The sequence below is a fragment of the Carcharodon carcharias genome, chromosome 15, assembly GCF_017639515.1.
Source record: "Carcharodon carcharias isolate sCarCar2 chromosome 15, sCarCar2.pri, whole genome shotgun sequence".
In the NCBI taxonomy this organism is placed as follows: Eukaryota; Metazoa; Chordata; class Chondrichthyes; order Lamniformes; family Lamnidae; genus Carcharodon; species Carcharodon carcharias.
Window position 1 is genome coordinate 63,427,676 of NC_054481.1, and position 22,835 is coordinate 63,450,510.

At 47.5% G+C, this 22,835-nt stretch overlaps 1 protein-coding gene across 5 annotated transcripts in view; it reads left to right on the plus strand.

The window, feature by feature from the left end:
• The first annotated feature begins 11,073 nt into the window (after positions 1–11,073).
• LOC121287884 (interleukin-21 receptor-like) overlaps positions 11,074–22,835 on the plus strand; it is a 115,435-nt gene continuing 103,673 nt past the window's right edge. For 2 of the 5 annotated variants that reach the window (XM_041205890.1, XM_041205893.1), the window contains exons 1-3: positions 11,074–11,139; positions 16,895–17,133; positions 19,001–19,082. In XM_041205890.1, the coding sequence (XP_041061824.1) occupies positions 19,013–19,082 (70 nt within the window). In that variant the 5' untranslated portion in view covers positions 11,074–11,139; positions 16,895–17,133; positions 19,001–19,012. Of the gene's footprint in view, positions 11,140–16,632; positions 16,722–16,894; positions 17,134–19,000; positions 19,083–22,835 lie in introns of those variants that run through there. The other 3 variants (XM_041205889.1, XM_041205892.1, XM_041205891.1) reach the window with 2 other exon arrangements.

The window sequence follows — 22,835 nt, forward strand, 5'->3', positions numbered from 1 at the left end:
TGTCCCACCGGAAAGACAGATCCAGCAGAGATGGTGACACAGTGGTACACAGTCGGGAGGGAGTTATCCTAGGAGTCCCCAATATTGATTCTGGACCCCATGAAGTCTCATGGCATCAGGTCAAACATGGGCAAAAAAACTTCCTGCTGATTACCACATACCACCCTCCCTCGGCTGATGAATCAGTGCTCCTCCATGTTGATTATCACTTAGAGGAATCACTGAGGGTGGCAGGGGCACAGAATGTACTCTGGGTGGGGGACTTCAATATCCATCACCAAGAGTGGCTTGGTAGCACTACAGATCGGTCTGGCTGAGTCCTAAAGGACATAGCACTCGACTGGGTCTGTGGTAGGTGGTGAGGGAACCAACAAGAGGGAAAAACATACTTGACGTCATCCTCACCAACCTGCCTGCTGCACTTGCATCTGTCCATGAAAGCATCAGCAGGACTGACCACGGCAAAGTCATTGTGGAGACAAAGTCCCACCTTCACATTGAGGATACCCTCCATCGTGTTGTGTGGCACTACCACCATGCTAAATGGGATAGATTTCGAACAGATCTACCAACTCAAGACTGGGCATCCATGAGGCAGTTTTGGCCATCAGAACAGAATTGTACTCAACTACTATCTGTAACCTCATGGCTTGGTATATCCCCCACTCTACTATTACCACCAAAGCAAGGGGTTAACCCTGGTTCAATGAAGAGTGCAAGAGGACATGCCAAGAACACTGCCAGGCATACCTAACAATGAAGTGGCAACCTGGTGAAGCTACAACACAGGACTACTTGCGTGCCAAACAGCATAAGCAGCAAGCGATAAACAGAGCTAAGCAATTCCACAACCAATGGATCAGATCTAAGACCCACAGTCCTGCCATATCCAGTCATGAATGGTGTTGGACAATGAAACAATTCACTGGAGGAGGAGGCTCCATAAATATCCCCATCCTCAATGATGGGGGAGCCCAGCACATCATTGCAAGAATCTTCAGCCAGAAGTGCCGAAGGGATGATCCATCTCGGCCTCCTCCAGCAGTCCCCAGCATCATAGATGCCAGTCAAGAAATGGCTGAAGGCACTGGATACTGCAAAGACTATGGGCCCTGACAATATTCTGGTAATAGTACTAAAGACTTGTGCTCCAGAACTTGCCGCGGCCCTAGCCAAGTTGTTCCAGTACAGCTACAACACTGGCATCTACCCAGCAATGTGGAAAATGTTCTGTACACAAAAAAAAGCTTGACAAATCCAACCTGGCCAATTAACACCCCATCAGTTACTCTCGATCAACAGTAAAGTAATGGAAGGGGTCACCAACATTGCTATAAAACACTACTTGCTTAACAATAACCTACCCACTAATGCTCAGTTTGGGTTCCGCCAGGGTCACTCAGATCCTGACCTTATTACAGCCTTGGTTCAAACATGGACAAAAGAACTGAACTCCCAAGATGAGGTGAGAGCGACTGTCCTTGACAGCAAGGCAGCATTTGACTAAGAGTGACACCAAGGAGCCCTAGCAGAACTGGAGTCAATGGGAATCAGGGGGAAGACTCTCCATTGGTTGGAGTCACACCTAGCACAAAGGAAGATGAAACAAAAACAAAAATTGCTGGAAAGGTCTGACAGCATATGTGGAGAGAAAGAAAGAGTTAACATTTTGAGTCCGTATGACTCTTCTTCAGAACTTCTGAAGGAAGTGCAGGAACTCATCAAGGCTCCTTAGACAGAACTTTCCAACCCACAACCACAACCATCTAGAAGGACAAGGGCAACAAACATATGGGAATACCACAACCTGGAAGTTCCCCTCCAAGTCACTCACCATCCTGACTTGGAAATATATCACCGTTCCTTCACTGTCACTGGTCAAAATCCTGGAACTCCCTCCCTAACAGCACTGTGGGTGTACCTACATTACAGGGGCTGCAGCGGTTTGGGAAGGCAGCTCACCACCAGCTTCTCAAGGGCAATTAGGGATGGGCATAAATACTGGCCTAGCCAGCAACACCCACATCCCGTGAAAGAATTTTAAAAAGTTTGTACTTTTATGCGTGTCTGTCTATATGTCTGTGTGTTTGTGTTTCTGTGTGAATATTGCCTGCATGTGTTTGTGTCTGTGTGAACTTTGCATTTATATATCGGTCTTTGTGTATTCATGTGTGTGTGCATTTGTGCGTCTGTGTATGTGTGTCTGTGTGAGTGTGTCCATGTGTATATTCAAGTGTTCTGTTTTTGTGTGGCTGTTTGTGTGCATTCATGCTCAACGGCCAAAAACTGTCTCCCCCACCGGGTCCTGTTTTCTTAATTTTCAAATGGCCAACGTTCCAGGGGAGGACAACGAAAATGCTTCAAAGACACTCTGAAGCTCTATTTGAAGCATGGCAGCATTGACAATAATGACTGGGAGGAGCTTCATGGCAAACATTCAGAATGATGACAACTTGCCCATCAAGCTCTAGGTAGAAAGAGGATGAGGTCTTGCATCAAGAATTCAGAGAGTTAGGCAGTAGGCTAAAAAGCAAGGCCTCTCGGGTTGTAATCTCTGGATTACTCCCAGTGTCACGTGCTAGCGAGCTCAGAAATAGGAGAATAGCACAGATGAATTAATGGCTTAAGAATTGGTGCAGGAGGGAGGCTTTTAGATTTCTGGATCACTGTGACCTTTTCTGGGGAAGGTGGGACCTGTACAAGTGGGACAGTCTACATCTGAACCAGAGCGGGACTAATGTCCTTGCAGGTGGGTTTGCTAGTCCTGTTGGGAGAAGTTTAAACTAATTCGGCAGGGGGAGGGGACACAGAATGTTAGCAGAATAGGGACACATCATAATACAGTAAAACAATCAAGTCAGAGAGGGTACAACTGCATTAAGTTTCAAGGGACTAAGGCTAGGCTGGATGACCTCGACTTTAATGCCAGGTGTATTACAGGTAAAACAGATGAGTTAAGGGTGAGGATTGACATGTTGAATTGTGATATAGTAGCCATCACTGAGACATGATTGAGGGAGGGACAGGATTGGCAGCTCAGCATTCCGGGACATGGAATCTTCAGGCAAGACAAGGGAGGGGATAAAAGAGGAGGAAGCATTGCATTATTAAAGAAGTTGGTTACTGCAGTAAAGAGAGATGATATCTTGGAAGGGGCATTGAATGAAGCTTTGTGGATAGAGCTTAGGAATAAAAAAGGGGCAGCCACATTGTTAAGTGTTTATTATAGACCCCCAGATAGTGGGAAATTGAGGAGCAAATATGTGCACAATTTGCAGAGGTGTGTAAAAACAATACCAATAGGGTAATTATATTAGGTGATTTCAACTTTCCCAACATTAATTGGGATAGACATAGTGTTAAGGGCTTGGATGGAGTTGATTTCTTGAAATGTGTACAGGAGAACTTTTTAGGTCAATATGTACAGGGTCCAACAAGGGACGGTGCATTGCTGGACCTAATTCTGGGGAGTGAAGCTGGACAGGTGGCTAAGGTTGTGATGGGGGAGCATTTTAGTGATAGCGACCACAAAATGGCACAGTTTAATTTTGTTATGGATAAAGAAATAGACAAGTTGCAAAAAAATGTTTTGGATTGAGGGAGAGTGGATTTTAGAAAAATAAGGCAGGATCTGGCCAATGTAGACTGGGAACAGTAACTTGTGGGGAAATCTACAGAGGAGCAGTTCAAAAAGGAAATGGGGAGGGTACAGGCTCAACATGTTCCCTTTAGGGTGATAGGAAGGAGAACAAACTCAGAGAACCATACATGACCAGAGATATTCAGGATACGATGAGAAGGAAAAGAAAGGCTTTTAGCAGGTACAAGGGAAGCAAATCAGCGGAGGCATTAGTGAAGTACAGAAAGTGCAGAGTGGAGCTTAAGAAAGCAATTAGGAGAGCAAAGCGGGGATATGAGAAAGCTCTGGCTGGTAAACGTAGGGAAAATCCCAAGATATTCTATAAGTAAATCAATGGGAAGAGGATAACCAGGGAAAGAGTAGGGCCCATAAGGGACCAAGGGGGATATCTATGGGTGGAGCCAGAGGACATCACTAGAGTGTTGAACGAATTCTTCACATTCGTCTTCACCCAAGAGAATGAGGATGAAGGTACCGAACTTGGGGAGAGAGACTGTGAGGTTCTTAAACAAATTGATAAAGGGAGTGACAAGGTATTGGAGGTGTTGGCAGGCTTGAAAATGGACAAATCTCCAGGTCCAGATGATTTGTGTCCCAGACTGCTGAGGGAGGCAAGGGAGGACATCACAGGGGCTCTGACCCAAATTTTTAATTCCTCTCTGGCCACAGGGGAGGTGCCAGAGGACTGCAGAACAGCTAATGTGGTTCCACTATTGAAGAAGGGTTGTAGAGATAAGCCAGGGAACTATAGGCCACTGATTCTCATGTCAGTGGTAGGGAAACTATTGGAGAAAATCCTGAAGGAGAAAATCTATCTCCACTTGGAGAGGAAAGGTTTGAGCAGGGATAGTCAGCATGGCTTTGTCAGAAGGGAGGTCTTGCCTAACAAATTTGATTGAATTTTTTGAGGAGGTGACCAGGTGTGTAGATGAGGATAGTGCAGTTGATGTAGTTTATATGGATTTCAGCAAAGACTTTTGACAAGGTCCCACATGGGAGACTTATAAAGAAGGCAAATGCACATGGGATACAGGGTAATTTGGTAAGGTGAATTCAAAATTGGCTTGGTTGTAGGAGACAGAGGGTGATGACAGAAGGATGCTTTAGTGACTGGAAGCCAGTGTCCAGTGCCGTACCACAGGGATCTGTGCTGGGTCCCCTATTATTCGTCATTTATATAAACGACATAGATGACAATGTGGGTGTAGGATTAGTAAATTTGCAGATGACACAAAGATTGGCCAGGTGGTTAACAATGAGGTTGAGTGTCTTGGGCTGCAGGGAGATATAGACGGGATGGTCAAATGGGCAGATATGTGGCAGATGGAATTTAATTCTGAAAAGTGTGAGGTGATACACTTTGGAAGGAGTAATTTGACAAAGAAGTATTCAATGAATGGCATGACACTAGGAAGTTCTGAGGAACAAAGGGACCTTGGTGTGTGTGTCCATAAATCTCTGAAGGCATATCGAGGCATAGATTACAAAAGTAGGGAGGTCATGTTGGAGTTGAATATAACCTTGGTGATGCCACAGTTGGAGTACTGTGTGCATCTCTGGTTGCCACATAATAGGAAGGCTGTGATTGCACTGGAGGGGGTGCAGAGGAGATTCACCAGGATGTTGCCTGGGATGAAACATTTAAGTTATGAAGAGAGGTTGGATAGACTTGGGTTGTTTTTGTTGGAGCAGAGAAGACTGAGGGGCCACCTGATTGAGGTGTACAAGATTATGAAGGGTGTGGACGGGGTGGATAGGGAGCAGCTGTTCCCCTTAGTTGAAGGGTCAATCACAAGGGGGCATAAGTTCAAGGTGAGGGGCAGGAGGTTTGGGGTGGGGGGGGATGTGAGGAGAAACTTTTTTTACCCAGAGGGTGGTGACGGTCTGGAATGCACTGCCTGGGAGAGTGGTGGAGGCAGGTTGCCTCACATCCTTTAAAAAGTACCTGGATGAGCACTTGGCACATCATAACATTCAAGTGCTGGTAAATGGGATTAGGTAGGTAGGTCAGGTGTTCCTCACATGTTGATGCAGACTCAATGGGCCAAAGGGCCTCTTCTGCACTGTGTGATTCTGTGATTCTGTGAAGGTCCATCATGCTTTGAGTCCCAGCATCTTAATGATGAGACAGATCAGTGGCAGAGAAGGAAAGAAAGGGAAGCAAATCCTGCACTCAGAATCCCACTACCTTGTGGGATGTCCTGTCCCATGTGTCCAAAGATCTGTGGATTGAGAATCAGCATGTTCAGTCTCATGAAGACCCATAGCAGGTACTCGCAACCCTGAGTAGACGTCATGCTTGAATCAAGGTACAGCCACGCCTGTTCATCTGTGTATTTATGTGTTTGTGAGTGTGTTCAAATAAGTGTATAAGTATGTATGTGTTTATGTGGCCTGCCTGTGTGGGTTCACGTGTATGTTCATATGTCAGTGTACACTTGTCTTTGGCCTGATTGGGTGGATGGTTCAACGTTTGGTGAGATATGGTTGGCATCAGCCACAAGAGGTAGAAGCCACAAGGAAGTGGCTACCACGAGGCAGCGGAGCCACGGGGAGGCAGAGCTAATGGGAGGCAGAGCCACGGGGAGGCGGAGCCACAGGAAGGCAGAGCCACTGGGAGGCGGAGCCACCACAGGAAGGCGGGCCATGGGGAGGAAGAGCCATGGGAAGGCGTAGCCACAGGTAGGCGGAGCCACGGTGAGGCAGAGCCACGGTGCAGCCAACCCACAGGGAGGCGGAGCCACGGGAAGGCAGAGCTAAGGGGAGGTAGCAGGACTTTCTACTTCAGGGATTTTACTAGCACCAGCCAATTAAGGGCCAGCAACCGGACAAACCGGGAGTGCCGACACCTCGCAAGGAGGTGCCATTCTTTGAAGGAACACGTGCAGCGGTCAGCCAGGTTGAAGACAGAGGCATGAAAGATGGGTTTACAGTGAAGAAAACATACAATCAAGAGATACCCACCTCAGGCATCAAATCCATTGGCTGGGATCCCCTGCCCATGCTATCCAGCAAGAGATTGCCACATGGTGCAAGTTTCATGAAAATCCATTTGGTATAAAACTCTCATGACACAATCTGAAGCATCAATATAACCCGCAGGGCAAACATCACTGACACAAACATTCCGTGAATAGATCAGTGAAAGGTGATTTCATTTGGCTCCATTCACTTTGAGGATAGTAGCAGAGATTTTGCTCCCTGTGTCATTAGCAGACTCTGCACTCTGTCTCCATTAGCTCTGGTGCATCATCTGTTGTCTGACCGCAAGTTTCCATTGGAGGAAGAATGAGGAAGTGTTGCTTCCTGATTCAGTGACGCCTCCCTGGAGGTGCTCCACCAAGCAGCCAGAGAAGAGGAGGCCAGCAAGACTCACAAGAAAGCATGGCTGGAGGTGGCAGGTTGTAGACTCATGCATGGGGCAGCAGGCACCAACATCCACATTGAGCTGCCCAGTTTACATGCACCCAAACCTCATGGTCTATGATGGGTTAATGCTGCACGAAGATGGCTAAATGGTCACCTCAGCATACCATCCCACCAGTGCAATGCCGCATACTTACAATACCTCCCAGTGACCAGCAAAATGGGCCATGAGACAGGAGTGGCACTTCATAGGTGTATGCTTGCAGGAGAAGTGTGTTCAGAATGCCAGGGAGCACCTAGAATTAGAGGTGGAGCGCCTCTCATCACTGTGGTAACACCAGTAGATTAGGAGGCCATGGGTATTGGATAGATCACAGGTAAGCTTGTCACTGATGCTAAGGTAGGTTTGGAAACTATGAAGCATGAGTAAAGTGATAGTTGCGTTCAACATTCCCTAGACCATGTGTGACCTGTGGCACCTGTGTGGGTCTTTAACACCACTTGAAAACCCTGATCAAGGGGAGGCACCAGGGTTTAGTTGAAGGGTTAAAAGTTTCACTGAAATCATGTATCTCCACCAGGCACAGCCTCAGATGAGGAACAGACCATGGCTCCTGCTACAATGGAAGCTCACAGAATGTAATGATAACTCAAGCCGCTGTCATTTTATTTCAGCACACTCTCCAAAGTGCAGTAGGGGTTAACGGAGGCAATGGCAGCTGAGGCAATTTCCCCTCAGAGGATTGAGGAAAGGCCCAGTGATGTTCAACTTCATGCAGAAAATGAGCCTCAGGTGTCATCAGCAAAGCAGCAGATGCTTAAGCAGCAGCATCAAATGTATGAGGATTTGTTGGAGCTTCCAGGGGCAGTGCAGTCCCTTGCACAAATCATGGAGGGATACATCTATGCCATGAGTGGCTCTATCTCTTTGACATGTAAATATATGACTTCCTCCACTGAGACAGTGGCAACATTCACAGAGAGACACATAGCACCACATAGATGGAGGGAGTACACGGAACTCCATAGCCTGGCTTCATCCATGAGGCCTATGGAGAAACAGGTAGGTGAGATAGGCCAGCCATGTATCTCCCTGTTACCAGGAGTTGAACCACTCCAGACAACCAAAGGGGTGCATGTGGAGCCTGAAAAGGCAGAGAAGGAGCAGGATGAAGGCAATAGGGGCTCCTCTCAAGGCACTTTGATAGCTTGGCCTGACAGTGAGACCAATGCAGCATGCTGGACTGAAGTGGCCCCTACACATATACACATGGTCCTGAATGTGCTGGGCTGCCAGGACCAAAAGAACTCAGGCCACAGCCACTTAATAAACCCGAGCAAGAAAGACAGCAGCCTGACTTCACATCATCTCCAGGAGCAGGGGGCCCTGTAGATGTGACCATAAGCAAGTCGTAAATGCATGGACTAACACTTGGGGTTTTACTGAGTGATAATACTTTGTTGACCGCAAAAGAATTTAATGTCCAATGAGAGCTAAAAGTCTTGACATTCAATGTAGAATGGCTCATGTTTTTATTTTTATGCAACAGCTGACCCTCCCCAGATATGGAATCAAATAAATTGATAGTATGTAAAAGCGGAGGCCTCATGAGCACCTGTGTTGACAGAGACCTCGACTGACAGATGCAAAGAGATGCTAAAGGTCAGCAAGGCTGCCTCTGTGGAAGAACTTTTTGGTTCAGTGGCCCTTGCACTTGTCCTTTTATGAAGCACCTGCTGATCTGAGAGTCGTAAGTTTCCTTGCCGCACATTTCACTGTCCTGTGAGCTGGTCCATGTGAGCTGGGCCCTGTGAGCTGGGTCCTGTGAGCTGGGCCCTGTGGCACCATCTTCATTGGCTGGCACCTGTTGAAAGACCTCATGCTTATCCTCTTCCTCTGAGGATACGGCTCTCTCAATGTCTTCCCCTGCTGCTAGAGCACCCCTGGCTACACAGCTGCTCAATGTGACCAAATCCCCAATCTGTGCCTCTGGCCTGAAAGCATAGCAAAATCAGAAAAAGGCAGGGAGTTTTTTTTTGTATTCGCTCTTAGGATATGAGTGTCACTGGCAAGTCCAGCATTGCCCATTCCTAATTGACCTTGATAAGGCAGTAGTGAGTCAGATTCATGAACCACTTCAGTCCATGTGGTGTAGGAACACCCACAGTGATGTTAGGGAGGAAGTTCCAGGATTTTGACTCAGTGACAACGAAAGGACATTGATATAGTTCTAGGTCAGGATGGTGTGTGACTTGAAGGGGAACTTGCAGGTCGTGGTGTTCCCATGCCTCTGCTACCCTTGTCCTTCTAGGTGGTTGATGTCATGGATTTGGAAGGTGCTGTTGAAGGTGCCTTGGCAAGTTTCTACAGTGCATCTTGTAGATGGGACACACTGCTGCCACTGTATGCCAGAGGTGGAGGGAATGAATGTTTATGGTGATATGTAGGGTGCCAGTCAAGTGCCCTGGATGGTCATGAGCATTGTTGGAGCTGCACTAATCCAGGAAAGTGGAGAGTATTCCATCACACTCCTGACTTGTGTCTTGTAGATGGTGTACAGGCTTTGGGAAATAAGGAGATAAGTTACACACTGCAGAATTCCCAGCCTCTGACATGCTCTTGTAGCCACAGTATTTGTATGGCTACAATTAAGTTTCTGGTCAACAATGGCCCCATTGATGGTGAGGGATTCAGTGATGGTAATGCAATTGAACATCAAGGGGAGGATGGTTAGATTCTCTCTTGTTGGACATGGTCATTGTCTGACATTTATGTGGTGCAAATGTTACTTACCACTTACCAGTCCAAGCCTGCATGGTGTCCAGTTCCTGCTACATATGGACATGGGCTGCTTCAGTATCTGAGGAAATACGAATGGCACTGAACAATGTGCGATCATCGGCAACCATCCCCGCTCCTGACCTTATACTGCAGGGAAGGTCATTCCTAGTTGCCCTTGAAAATGTAATGGTGAGTGACCTTCATGAACTATCGCAGTCCATGTTGTGTAAGTACACGCACAATGCTGCTAGGAAGGGAGTTCCAGGATTTTGACCTAGGGACAAACGATATAGTTCCAAATCAGGATGGTGTGTGACTTGAAGGGGAACTTGCAGGTGGTGGTGTTGCCATGCATCTGCTGCCCTTGTCCTTCTAGATGGTAGAGGTCATGGATTTGGAAGGTGCTGTCAAAATAAACCTTGGTGAGTTGCTGCAGTGCATTTTGTAGATGGTGCACACTGCTGCCAATGTACACCACTGTAAGCAGCTGAAGATGGTTGGGCGAGGAATCTACCCTGAGAGATGCCTATAGTGATGTCCTTGGGCTAATATAATTGACCTCCAATAATCACGACCACCTTCCTTTGAGATAAGTATGACTCCAACCAGTGGATACCCCTCCCCCACCCCACAATTCACAATGACTTCAATTTTGCTGGGAAATGACCTGATAATTGGTTGTTTGAAGCCTTTAATGACCTGCCTGCCACCGATTTGCCAGTCAGTGATCTGTCTTGCTGCCCGCATCAGGCAAAATTGGTCAGTGACAGGATAACTTCAGGAGGCTGGCCCCTCTCTGCATCCATTCCCACCTCTACTGGAGGGGGAGGGGTAAAATTGTGCCCAATCTTTCTTTCTGCCTGTGTTTCTATCTATGTGTGGGTGTCTTACTCGGGGGTGGCTAACATGTGAAACATGGCCACATTCAGGGAAGTGGGAGAGAAATGGCGGGGACTTGAAGTTTCTGAGCCAATGAAACAGGTGTGAAGGGGGTCAACCAGATGCAAAGTTCCTCCAATTGGTCATAACAGCTGAACTGAAGCTCACCGATGTACACAGCATTTTAAAATGGATGCAAAAAGAGGAAAAAAAAACGGTTTCAGTGTCTGAGTCTCCATCAATGCCTCGACCAAAGCAGAAGTGAGAGGTTTTACTTCAAAGAAACCAAGGAAGAAATAATTGTATTTCTCTATTTTCACATGATTTCCCCATTTGCGTTTTTGTCCAAAACATAAACACTGCTGGCAGTTTCTGAGTGAGGGATCCTTACACGTGTACGAGGGCTGGAGACACGGATCCTTCACACAGAAGCATGTCGTATAAATTGTTAACTGTATGAGAAAGTGTGGCGGTAAGTAGTGAGTGTTATCCCAAGTGTGGTATTAAACATCTTATGCTCTTGGCTAACAACTGCTCTCTGCTGGGTCCACCTCATAAAGCAGAACATCGCCAATGGACACGTTACACCTCCGGGCAGCGGGAGTCAGGCACCGAGCCACAACATTGGGTTCCCGAATCCCCAGCTCCTCGGCAGAACGGAGCACAACAGCTTCATCCCGTTAGAGAATTAAGTCAGGATGCAGTGATTGGCCTTACCGCCATAGCTTGGATTTTAAAAGATGGCGGTTTGTAAGTGGATGGTTGAAAAAAAGCGTAGGATTTGTGTTTCATTGGGTTGGTTTGAGATGATCAGGTTGTTGCCAATTTCCCTCCTAATTTAAGAGAGGATGCAACAATTCCCAGTGTCAAGTTTAAGTATGGGAGGATGGGGAGTGTGGACATGAGAAGCCACAGAATCGAGCGGAACTGTGGCCTTAATGGGGCCAATGAAATACTGGCAGAGTGTGTCGGAATGAGAGGTTGGAGTGAAAGGGGATTTTAGCTTCCACTTGCTGTGAAATTTCCCTGTCCGTAATATGAGCAGTTTGTACGGATCATGCAAACCAAAGAGGCTCAAGTTTGTTCACCACAACCAGTGAGAGTACCTTAACCCCCTGGGCAAAACGGACTCAAAGACTAGTAGAGTAACGGTGCCTGGGGATTGCGATAACTCACCTGCCTGGCCTGACACCGGCTGTGAGCTTTTCAAAAGCGGAAAGAAAAAATCTGATCCTGCGGCTAAACATGAATTCATACTTCTTAATAAGAGCAATGAACAGCAACAGGTGCAGCCTGAGACTAGACTTTCACTAACTGGCAATGATCTGTAGTCTGACGGCTCTAGGTTACAAACTGGTGTTTTCCTTAAAACAGCTAAGAATAATTGGATTAAAACAGTGACATTTTATTCAGTTGCATGATTAGTGAATTGGAGTGGTTCCGTGTGACTGTTTTGAGTTCTGAATATCTCCCCTTTATTAACTGGAATTAATATACAAAAAAACAACTATATTACAGCTTGAATATTAACCCTGTGACTGGCTGGGCAAATGCACTGTTCAGTCTGACGTTGAGTCAATGAAACCCGGGAGAATTGTTCACATGTGTATTCCCTGGCTGTGGGTGACATTGGCGAGGCTGGATTCACCGGCCAGGCCAGTTGGGTTGGTGGTGGGCGATCTCCCTGAGACACCGCAGCCCCATGTGGTGAAGGTACTTCCGGGATGGTGTTAGGTCGGCAACTTCAGACCCTGGCTTGGCGATGAGGAAGGGACCGGGGGTTTGGGTGGTTTGTAACGTGGAGTGGAACTGGGGGTGGGGTGGGGTGGGGGGCGGTGGTAATGGGTCCCCCGCACCTGCTACCCTTTGCCGATCTTGGTGGTAGAGATCACGGGTAGGGAGATTCTGGTAAAGTGACCTTGCTGAGTTGGTGCTGTGCATCCTGCAATGCGGGGAGGGTGAAGGTTAAGCCCAGTGGCCAGGGCACCAAACAAGCAAACTGCTCAGTTCTGGGTGGTTGGGCCATGAAACATGGTGGAGGTTGGCGGGGGGGGGGGGGGGGGGGGGGGGCGGGTTGGTGGCGGGGGGGTGGAGAGACTTTAAGGGATGTGGAGGTGAGCCACATGATGCGGAGTACCCAGCCTTCGGCCTGCCCTTGGAGCCACAGTGTTAATGTGGCTGCTCCAGTTCTGTCTTTGGTTTATAGTGACCCCATGATGATGGGGTACTCGGCAACACAGGTGCTATTGAATGTGAGGGCCTGCTGCTTGGGTTTTCTCGTGCTCAAAGTTGTCGTCCTCGTGTAGTGAGCCGCACAAAGCGGGCAGGCGCCTGGTTTCGCTGTGCCTGTGTGCCTGAGTCATTTGACCTGAACTGGGCATGAAGGCTGCAATTGGCCGTGATCGGAGTTGGAGAGGGCTGTGGGGAACAACCCGTCAGTATTTCCCTAGATCACTTGTCGCTGCTTGTCACCGACTGGAAATTACCAATGTGTAAATGTCAGGGGAGGGCGCAGTGGGGTCGGCTCTGATCCCCTTCTCGACGGGAAAGTCCACTGCCACCTGTGCACAAGAGACATTCTTCAGTGAATCGTGTTCCTAGAGGATGGCTGCGGTGGGACAGTCCGAGTGCCAGTCAATGCCTTTTGGTGATGGGAAGAAGGGATAGTGCCGCTGTCATTCTCAATTAGTCCTGTCTGTTCCATTTACAGATGATTAACCATTTTATCTTTTTCTCATTTTGACAGTCTTCCCCCGTCCTGCAATCCCCTTGATTACGGCTCTGATTGTGTCTTTCCATCTGACTTTTCAACTATAATTCTAAGACTTGTGTGGGCTTATTTTCATGCTGCTGCGGTTTTGTAAAGCCGAGAGAAATTCTTCAGCTATCGCTTCTCAACATCTTACGTTTATTCTATGAGAAACTTGCAAAACGTTGCACTCTGGCTTGGTGCAGAATTAGTGCAGATGCATCTCCCAAAGCTGGCCAGCAGCACCATGGTACACAGCACACAGAGCGCGGGCGGTATCCCTGCTCCCTCTTACCCTTGGCTATAGCACAGCCATTCTCAGTGCTTCAACTCAGTGTCATTTTTGGCTCTTAATGCCAATGCTCAGTTGCCCCAATACAACTGGGAAGCCTATTGGGCCATTTCAGAGGACAGTTAAGAATCAACCATATTGATGTGGGACTGAAGTCTTGTATAGGCCCAAGGGACAGTACTGAGCCATTGGATAGTTTTATGACAATCCAACAACTTCATATTCAATGAGCTCAAATTTTTTGAGGAGGTGGCGAGTTGTGTAGATGAGGGTAGTGCAGTTGATGTAGTCTACATAGACTTCAGTAAGGCTTTTGATAAGATCCCACATGGGAGAATGGTCAAGAAGGTAAGAGCCCATGGGACCCAGGGTAATTTGGCCAACTCTATCCAAAATTGGTTTAGTGGCAGGAGGTAGAGGGTGATGGTCAAAGGTTATTTTTTCGATTGAAAGCCTGTGATGAGTGGTGTACCACATAGATCGGTGCTGGGACCCTTGCTGTTTGTGATGTACATTAATGATTTAGACATGAATATAGCGGGTGTGATCATTAAGTTCGCAAATTATATGAAAATTGGTGGTATGGTAAATAGTGAGGAGGAAAGCCTGAGATTACAGGATGATATAGATGGGCTGGTAAGATGGGCAGAGCAGTGGCAAATGGAAGTTAATTCTGAGAAGTGTGAGGTGATGCATTTTAGGAGGACTAACACAGCAAGGGAATACACAATGAATGATAGGACCCTAGGAAGTACAGAGGATCAGTGGGAACTTGGTGTACATGTCCATAGATCCCTGAAGGCAGCAGCACAGGTAGATAAGGTGGTTAAGAAGGCATATGGGATACTTGCCTTTATTAGCTGAGGCATAGAATATAAGAGCAGGGAGGTTGTGTTGGAGCTGCTAACATAAAATGCTAGTTAGGCCACAGCTGGAATATTGTGTGCAGTCCTGGCCGCCACACTATGGGAAGCTTATGATTGCACTGGAGAGGGAGCAGAGGAGATTCACCAGGATGTTGCCTGGGCTGGAGCGTTTCAGCTATGAAGAGAGACTGGATAGGCTAGGGTTGTTTTCCTTAGGGCAGAGAAGGCTAAGGGGGGACCTGATAGAGGTATACAAAATTATAAGGGGCATAGATAGGGTAGATAGGAAGAAACTTTTCCCCTTAGCGGAGGCATCAATAACCAGGGGGCATAGATTTAAGGTAAGGGGCAGGAGGCTTAGAGGAGGTTTGAGCAAAAGTTTTTTCACCCAAAGGGTGGTTGGAATCTGGAACACACTGCCTGAGGGAGTGGTAGAGACAGGAACCCTCACAACATTTAAGAAGTATTTGGATGAGCACTTGAAACGCCATAGCATACAGGGCTACAGGCCAAGTGCTCGAAAACTGGATTAGGATAGGTGCTTGATGGCCGGCACGGACACGATGAGCCGAAGGCCCATTTTCTGTGCTGTATAATTCTATGACCCAAATCATCAAACAGCCATGGTGGGTTTGTAAAAGTGAATTATTTGAATTATTAGCCTCGTAACATGGAGCACTCCACCACCGCACCCAACACACTTCCCAAATTGGAGTCCCTGGCTAGAGATCAGGAACAGGATTCCAGGTTCCTCCCTCGTCTCCCGCCAGTGAAAGTTCCTCCCCTTTCACTGCCAGCTCCACTGAGATCAGTCAAGTATGAAGATCGAAGCTCGGGACTTTCCTGGGCCCTGTGTGTATGTAGGTGTGTGTGTGTCACATTGCACCCACTCATGGAGGGATGAGGAGTTCCCGCTCTGCAAAGTACCATTCAGGTTGTATGAAGAGGCCTTTAGTGAGATGTGGATGTCATTCGGTCACGGTTCAGAGAGCAGCACTGAAGGATGCAGATCGTGAATCGATTTTCTGTACTTTCATTTGTTTTTTTTTACTGTAAATGTTACTGAAGTATTGCAAGGCCGGAATCATCTTTCAGTGCAACCTCTGTGTCGTTGCTTCTTGTTTTCACCCCAGCTGCAGCTGTTTTGCTTTAACTCACCCCACCACACTAATACTGCCCAGAAACAAAGAGCCTTCTGCATCTTCTCAGCACAATCTAGAGGCTCCCTCATGGAGGAGGGGGCAATTTCACCTGATCACCATGTGTTGACAGCTTCTGGTGGTAACTCTCTTGCTGAACACTTATGGAGATTCCTCATCGGTTGCATTAGTGGCTTCACCACCGTGATCCAGACAGCATTCATCCCTCAACCAACAGCCTATCAAAAAAAACCCCAGATTAATAGGCCCTTCATATCGCTGTTGTTTGTGGGATCGTGCCGTGCGCAGACTGGCTACCGTATCAGCCCTCATTAAAATGTCAATGGTTTAGCCTGGGATGAAATCCCTTGAGGTGTTGCTGAAGATTTGATTAAGTGCAAATGGTACCAATACATCATAACTAGACCCCCTTCTCTCCCACTCCCAGGGACATCTTTCCTTGTGTAGAGTTAAAGAGGACTTATTTTAGTAAAACTAGAAGACCATAAATGACAATTTAATTAAAGAATGTTTCCTTTAACTTTGCGAACTTTGAAACCCCACAATGTCAAAATTCAACCCCTCCTGCCCAGTGACTCGGAGACTGGTGATGATTGTCTGAGCTGGTTTATGATTCTACATGTCTCATTTTTAACCTTAAACCACATCCTGACCTTTTCTTAATCTATGATATGTGACGTCAATGATCTGCACGATTTATTTGAATGTTCCATGTATTTACTGTAGTGTCGAGCGTGTCATCTGAAGGAGGGGGTTCAGTTTTTATTTCTAGTACCTGACCAGTCCCCTCCCTCCCCCCACACCCCCCCACCTCCCCCACATTCCGCCAGGGAGACAATGGCCACCCAACAACGTCAGCACGTAGCCGCTGTTTCTATCGAGTCACACAGATGCCTTTGGGGTCACAATCTGCAACTAAAAAGCGGGCTCGAAGAGTGATGTGCCATTTTCTGGCCGTTTGGGGGTTAAACAAGGACTGTGAAGCTGGTAAGTGGTAAAGTGAGGTAAACTGAAGTAGGGTTGGAACTAAACCCACTGGCTTGCAGATGGGATGTGGCTTTACTTCCAGTCGGCCTTCTTACCGCAACAACCAATGCTGTTGACCATAGTTTCTTGTTTTTTTTCACAGCGCTCAGAGTCTGTAATTCCTCTGATTTCAGAACCTCGGTCCAACCAGCTGAATTATTATGTAGCCTGCGTTATAAACAGGCATCATCAACTGCTTGGGTCCTGTAACGTTTTAACCAACAATGATTCGAAGCTGAGGATCTTTAAAAAAAAAACTTCCCACTCTCTGATACCCAGCAAATGTCCGCATTAAAGAAACTGAAATGAAGGAACAAGGCTGTGAGGTTGGGTAGAGTCCACCGAGATGGACCAGGTGGCTCAGTGAGCGGAGGTTAGTGGACGCCAAGGTTGAACTTTCTGAGAATGATTGTAAAAGTAAAACAGGACGAGCATAGCGAGAGAGAGAGAACATTAAATGAATATTCACCACCGAATTGTGGAATATTTGTCGGATTGAGCCATGCCTGTGGAAGAATACCGGATTTCCAGCCTTGATTCTAACTGGGATCCAAAGAAAACTGGGGTAATAGTTAGGAACTCACTGGAGGTCGGGGCGGGGGTGTTGGCCGAGGGTTATTGGGACGGGTTTCTTTGGACAGTTGAAGTCTGCCCCTTGTGAAATGCTCTTTTTTCAGCCGAGTAACTTGGTGTTTTTGCGAAAGGCCCCGGGAGAAGGGATGACTGGGCCAGACTCCTATGTCCTGCTGAGAGGGCCGGCATTGAAGAGCAGCCAGAATTAGAGTTCAGAGCGACAAATCTCTTTTTACCGTGTCTTCATTGAACCCTTTCCAACAGCATCAGTCGGGTGTCACAGTGATTATTTATCCGTTGGAGAATTGGCGGTGGCCGCGGATTACTTCCTGAAAAGCCACAGGACTCTGAGTGGGGGTCGGGTGGGGGATGGGGAGGTGATTATTTGATATTGTCACACAAACTTTACCCCCTTTGGGGAATATTGGGAAAGGATCAGCAGGTTGAATATCAACGTAAACAAAAACAGAAATACCTGGAAAAACTCCGCAGGTCTGGCAGCATCGGCGGAGAGGAATACAGTTAACGTTTCGAGTCCATATGACTCTGCAACAGAACAGAACAATACTGAGTAACTCTGGCAGCTAATACAGCAATATCTAGTGCCCTCTACTGCTCTCATCCAAGCTTTCAAAAACAGCATTCTATTCCAGGTTTATGTCAAAATAAAGTAATCAACAGTGGAAGGAACACTGGGCCTGACATGCACACACAACTAGGCAGTAAAGATTGCTGAACTGTCAGTAATATATTGTGCTATGTGTTGGAATAGTTTTATAAGAAGGATCAATGTTAGGGATAAACAATCTTAATAAATATGGTAAACATTGTCAATGGACCTAAACACCCACAGTAACAAGCTCTGTCATCCACACAACCTGTCCCATTCTCAGATACAAACTCCTTATCTCACACACACAACCTGTCCTACTCTTGGATACCAACTCCTCCTCACACACATGTCCCACTCTTAGATACCAACTCCTCACCATACACATGCAATCTGTCCCACTCTCAGATGCCAGCTCATACATGCACAAACAACTGGCTCAAATCTCAGGTACCAACTCACACACTGGTATCCACTCATGCACATGCACATGCACAGCCTGCTCCACTTTCTGATACCAGCTCTTTCATTATCCATGAAAGTACACAGCCCTGTAACAGTGTGTGAATGTACACAGCCCTATATCAGTGTTGAGTGTACACAGTCCTGTAACAATGTGCCAATGTACACAGCCCTGTAACAGTGTGTGAATATACACAGCCCTATATCAGTGTTGAATGTACACAGTCCTGTAACAGTGTGCCAATGTACACAGCCCTGTAACAGTGTGTGAATATACATAGACTTTTATCAGCATTTACATACATACAAGTCTGGATCGTCTGTAAACTCTGCCCACACCCCTCCCCATTTTATGTAGCTCACTTCAAAAATGATCTCCCTTTGCTACCTTTATGCTTGCCTGCAAACTCTATGCTCACTACTTGTTTCCAAATTCAGCCTCCTCTTTGCTGCTTGTTAATACATGTGTTCTGTATGTGGTTTTATGACAGTATAAGTCATTGTCTTATATACGTGGCGTGTGTGGTGTACTGACGGACCTGTACTTCATCAGACAAGTGACCCTGATATTAATCCTGGTGCTTCTCCTCTACAGAAGGTTCCCACAATGAGCTGCCTCTGGAGGATCCTGCTGCCCACAGTGCTCCTTCTTCTCCTGTGTAGACGGGCACAATGCAGTAAGTTCAAACTAATGGCACTTTGTGTTGAATTTCAATTGTCACCAGTGGGGGAGAGGTGGGGAGATTTTTGCAGGGCTACGAGGACTGTTCGTGGTCCTCTTGTGATGAGGTGTTCCAATTTAGCAAATTGCAAAGCAGCCTCTGCCTGAAACATGTAGGGCGTCTGACCTGCCCTCTCAGAGGCCTGCAAACAACATGATGTAGAGTGGGAATGGGGTGGCAACCAATGTTAAACTTCTGACAACCAATTGGAGGAGGAGGAAACCAAAATCAATCTTTGCTCAGTTTTAGATTTATTCAGAAAGTGAAACATTATAAATGTATATCTCCTAACTCTACAACCCATCACCAGTCTACCAAAGTATCCCTTTATATCTGCTTAAGTAATTATCCAAAGAGTTCCCCTCCACCTGTATACACATAACCTTAATTTATACAATCAACAACGAAACCACCACAATGATCAGTAATTCTACCCGCTGTTCCCAATGGGCAGATAATTTTGTAATAACACAATGTATTAATTCTATCACCAAAATTAATTCATTGCAAAATTAAAAAATGCACCAATGTTTGTGCTTCAACTGAAAATTACATTTCTACTCCATTCAATGCTCTTCAGTCAATAATAGACTCAAGCACTGCTTTTTAACTAACAAGGTTATTATCCTGTCTGGTTTATGCAACACTTATTAACCCGTTAATCTCTCTAAACCCCTGCCAAACCACTTAATTGGATTCCAGCCTGGATATTATTCTATATGTAAACCTGAACCCCACCTCCAAAACTCTTGATTATAATGCAGCCATTAATTCACTCTGGGAATAGATAACTCTATATATAAATCCCCTCGATTATATTTCAGCCTGCAACTAACTCCTGGGTATCTGTTATTCTATATATAAAGACCCCCACAAAATCCTCAATTATATTTCAGCCTGCAATTCACTCCTGCTACACCCCAGCTTTAAAGAAGAGTCACATGGACTTGAAATATTAGCTCTGTTTCTCCCTCCATAGATACTGCTAGACCTGCTGAGTTTTTCCAGCATTTTCTGTTTTTGTTTCCCTCACTCCTGGGTATCTGTTATTCTATATATAAAGACCCCAACAAACCCATATTTCAGCTTGTACTTCATTCCTGGAAATCTGCTATTCGATACATAAACCACCTAAACCCCTCCATTGGATTCCGCACTGTAACTCACTCCTGGATATTATTCTATTTATAAACCCACAACCTATCTCGAAACAATTTGATTATATTCCACCTTGTAACTCACTCCTGGGTATCTGTTATTCTTTATAGAAACCCCTGAACTCCTTGATTATATTCCTGTCAGCAACTCACTCCTGGGTAGTTTGCTGATAATATCAAGTGAGGTGGGAAGGTAAGCTGTGGGCAGGACACAGAGAGGCTGCAAAGAGATATAGACAGGTTAAGTGAGTGGGCAGCAAGATGGCAGATAGAGCATATAAGAATAGAAAAGCAGAATTTTTTTTTAAAAATGTGTGAAACTTGTAGGTGTTGATATTCAAAGAGACTTGTACAAGGAATGCAGAAAGTTAGCATGCAGGCGCAGCAAGCAATTAGGAAGACAAATGGCAAGTTGGCCTAAATTGCAAGGGGATTGGAGTACAAGAGTAAAGAAGGGCTTGGCCTAAATAGCCAAGTGGTTATGGTACTGGGTTTGTAACCCCAAGATCAAGAGTTCAAATCTCACAATGGGAAACAATGTAACTTCATCTGAAACAGATGGGAACGGGTTTGTACTCGAAAGAGTTACAAGAGTAAAGAAGTCTTGCTACAGTTGCTCAGGGTTTTCTCCCCTGGGCACGCAGCAGCAAGCGAGCTTCTTTGAAGAAGTGTCCACTCATCTCGGCTCCATCGACGCTGGCGAGCGCATCGTCCTCGGGGGGGATTTCAATTGCACCCTCGGGGTCCGGGACCATCACGGTACCCCGCACTGCACGCGAGGTGTGAGTAAGTTGCGGGACCTGGTCAGGTCCTTCGACTTAGTGGACGTCTGGCGAAATCTCCATCCTGACTCCAGTGTGTTCACCTTTGTGTCACCTGGAGTCGGAGCGTCCAGACTCGACCGCCTTTACGTTTCGAAGGTGTACGTGTCCTGCGTTCCGGCTGCTTCTATACAGCAGGTTCCGTGCACGGACCACCGTCTGGTGTGGGCGGAGCTCACTTCGTTCTGCGCTCGGACGGGGTCCGCGTACTGGCATTTTAATAACCTGTTGTTGGAAGACCAGCGGTTCCTGGACTCGTTCCGTCGCTTCTGGGCCGGCTGGAGAAGGAAGCGGGGAGGCTTCCCCTCCTTGAGGCTATGGTGGGACGTGGGCAAGACTCACGTCCGAGTTTTCTGTCAAGAGTACGCGAAGGGGTCGATAAAGAGACGCAAATCCAGGGTCGAGGAGTTAGAGAAGGAGGTGCTCGACCTGGAGGCACGTCTCCGTCAGCCCGACGCGGACCCGGCCCTGCGGTCGGTGTACGATGAGAAGAAGGGCGCGCTGCGGGACCTGCAACTGGTCAGGTCTCGGGGCACGTTCGTGAGGTCGCGGATCTGTTTCCTTAAGGAGATGGACCGTGGCTCTCCCTTCTTCTACTCACTGAAAAAAAGGCACGGGGTCCGTAAGCAGCTCTTTACGCTGCTGGCCGACGACGGATCCCTTGTCTCGGATCCGGAGGGCATCAGGGCCATTGCCCGAGATTACTACACTGCCCTGTTCTCTCCGGATCCGTCCAGTGAGGAAGCTTGCAGAGTTTTGTGGGAGGACCTGCCGCAGGTCGACCCGGAGTGCGCCGGAAAGCTCGACTCCCCTATAAGTCTGGGGGAGCTGACCGGCGCACTCGACGGTCTTTCTAGGGGCAAAACCCCGGGACTAGACGGGCTGACCGTGGAGTTCTTCAGGGCGTTCTGGGACGTCTTGGGGAGCGACTTCGTGGGGGTCCTGGGGGAGAGCATTGCTACCGGGGAGATGCCCCTTTCGTGGCGCAGGGCCGTGATTGCCCTGCTGCCGAAGAAGGGGGATCTCCGCCTTCTTAAAAACTGGCGCCCGGTCTCCCTCCTCAGCACGGACTACAAAATCTTCGCCCGAGCCATGTCTTCTCGGCTCGGCACCGTGCTGGACCACATGATCCACCCTGACCAGTCCTACACCGTCCCGGACCGAACCATTTATGATAACATCCATCTGGTCCGGGACATCATCCACCATTCCCAGAGGGCTGGTCTGTCGAGCGCCTTCCTGTCTCTCGATCAGGAGAAGGCGTTCGACAGGGTGGATCACGAATACTTACTCGGAACTCTGCGAGCTTTCGGGTTCGGGACGCATTTTGTCGCCCGGATCTGACTTCTGTACACCGCCGCGGAGTTCTAGTGAAGGTTAACGGGTCCCTGACGGCGCCCCTTCGCTTTGGGAGAGGGGTACGTCAGGGCTGCCCCCTGTCTGGCCAGTTGTATTCTATTTGCGTGGAGCCTTTCCTGCGCCTCTTGCGGAGGAGGTTGTCGGGATTGGTTCTGCGCAGGCCGGGCATCGGGGTGGTCCTTTCGGCTTACGCCGATGACGTGCTCCTTATGTTTAGTGACCCGGCTGACCTGCGGAGGATGCGCGAGTGCCAGGAGGTCTACTCTGCCGCTTCTTCTGCCAGGATCAACTGGGGTAAATGTTCTGGACTCCTGGTCGGTCAGTGGCAGATGGATCCCCTACCCGAGGAGCTCAGGCCTTTCACCTGGAGC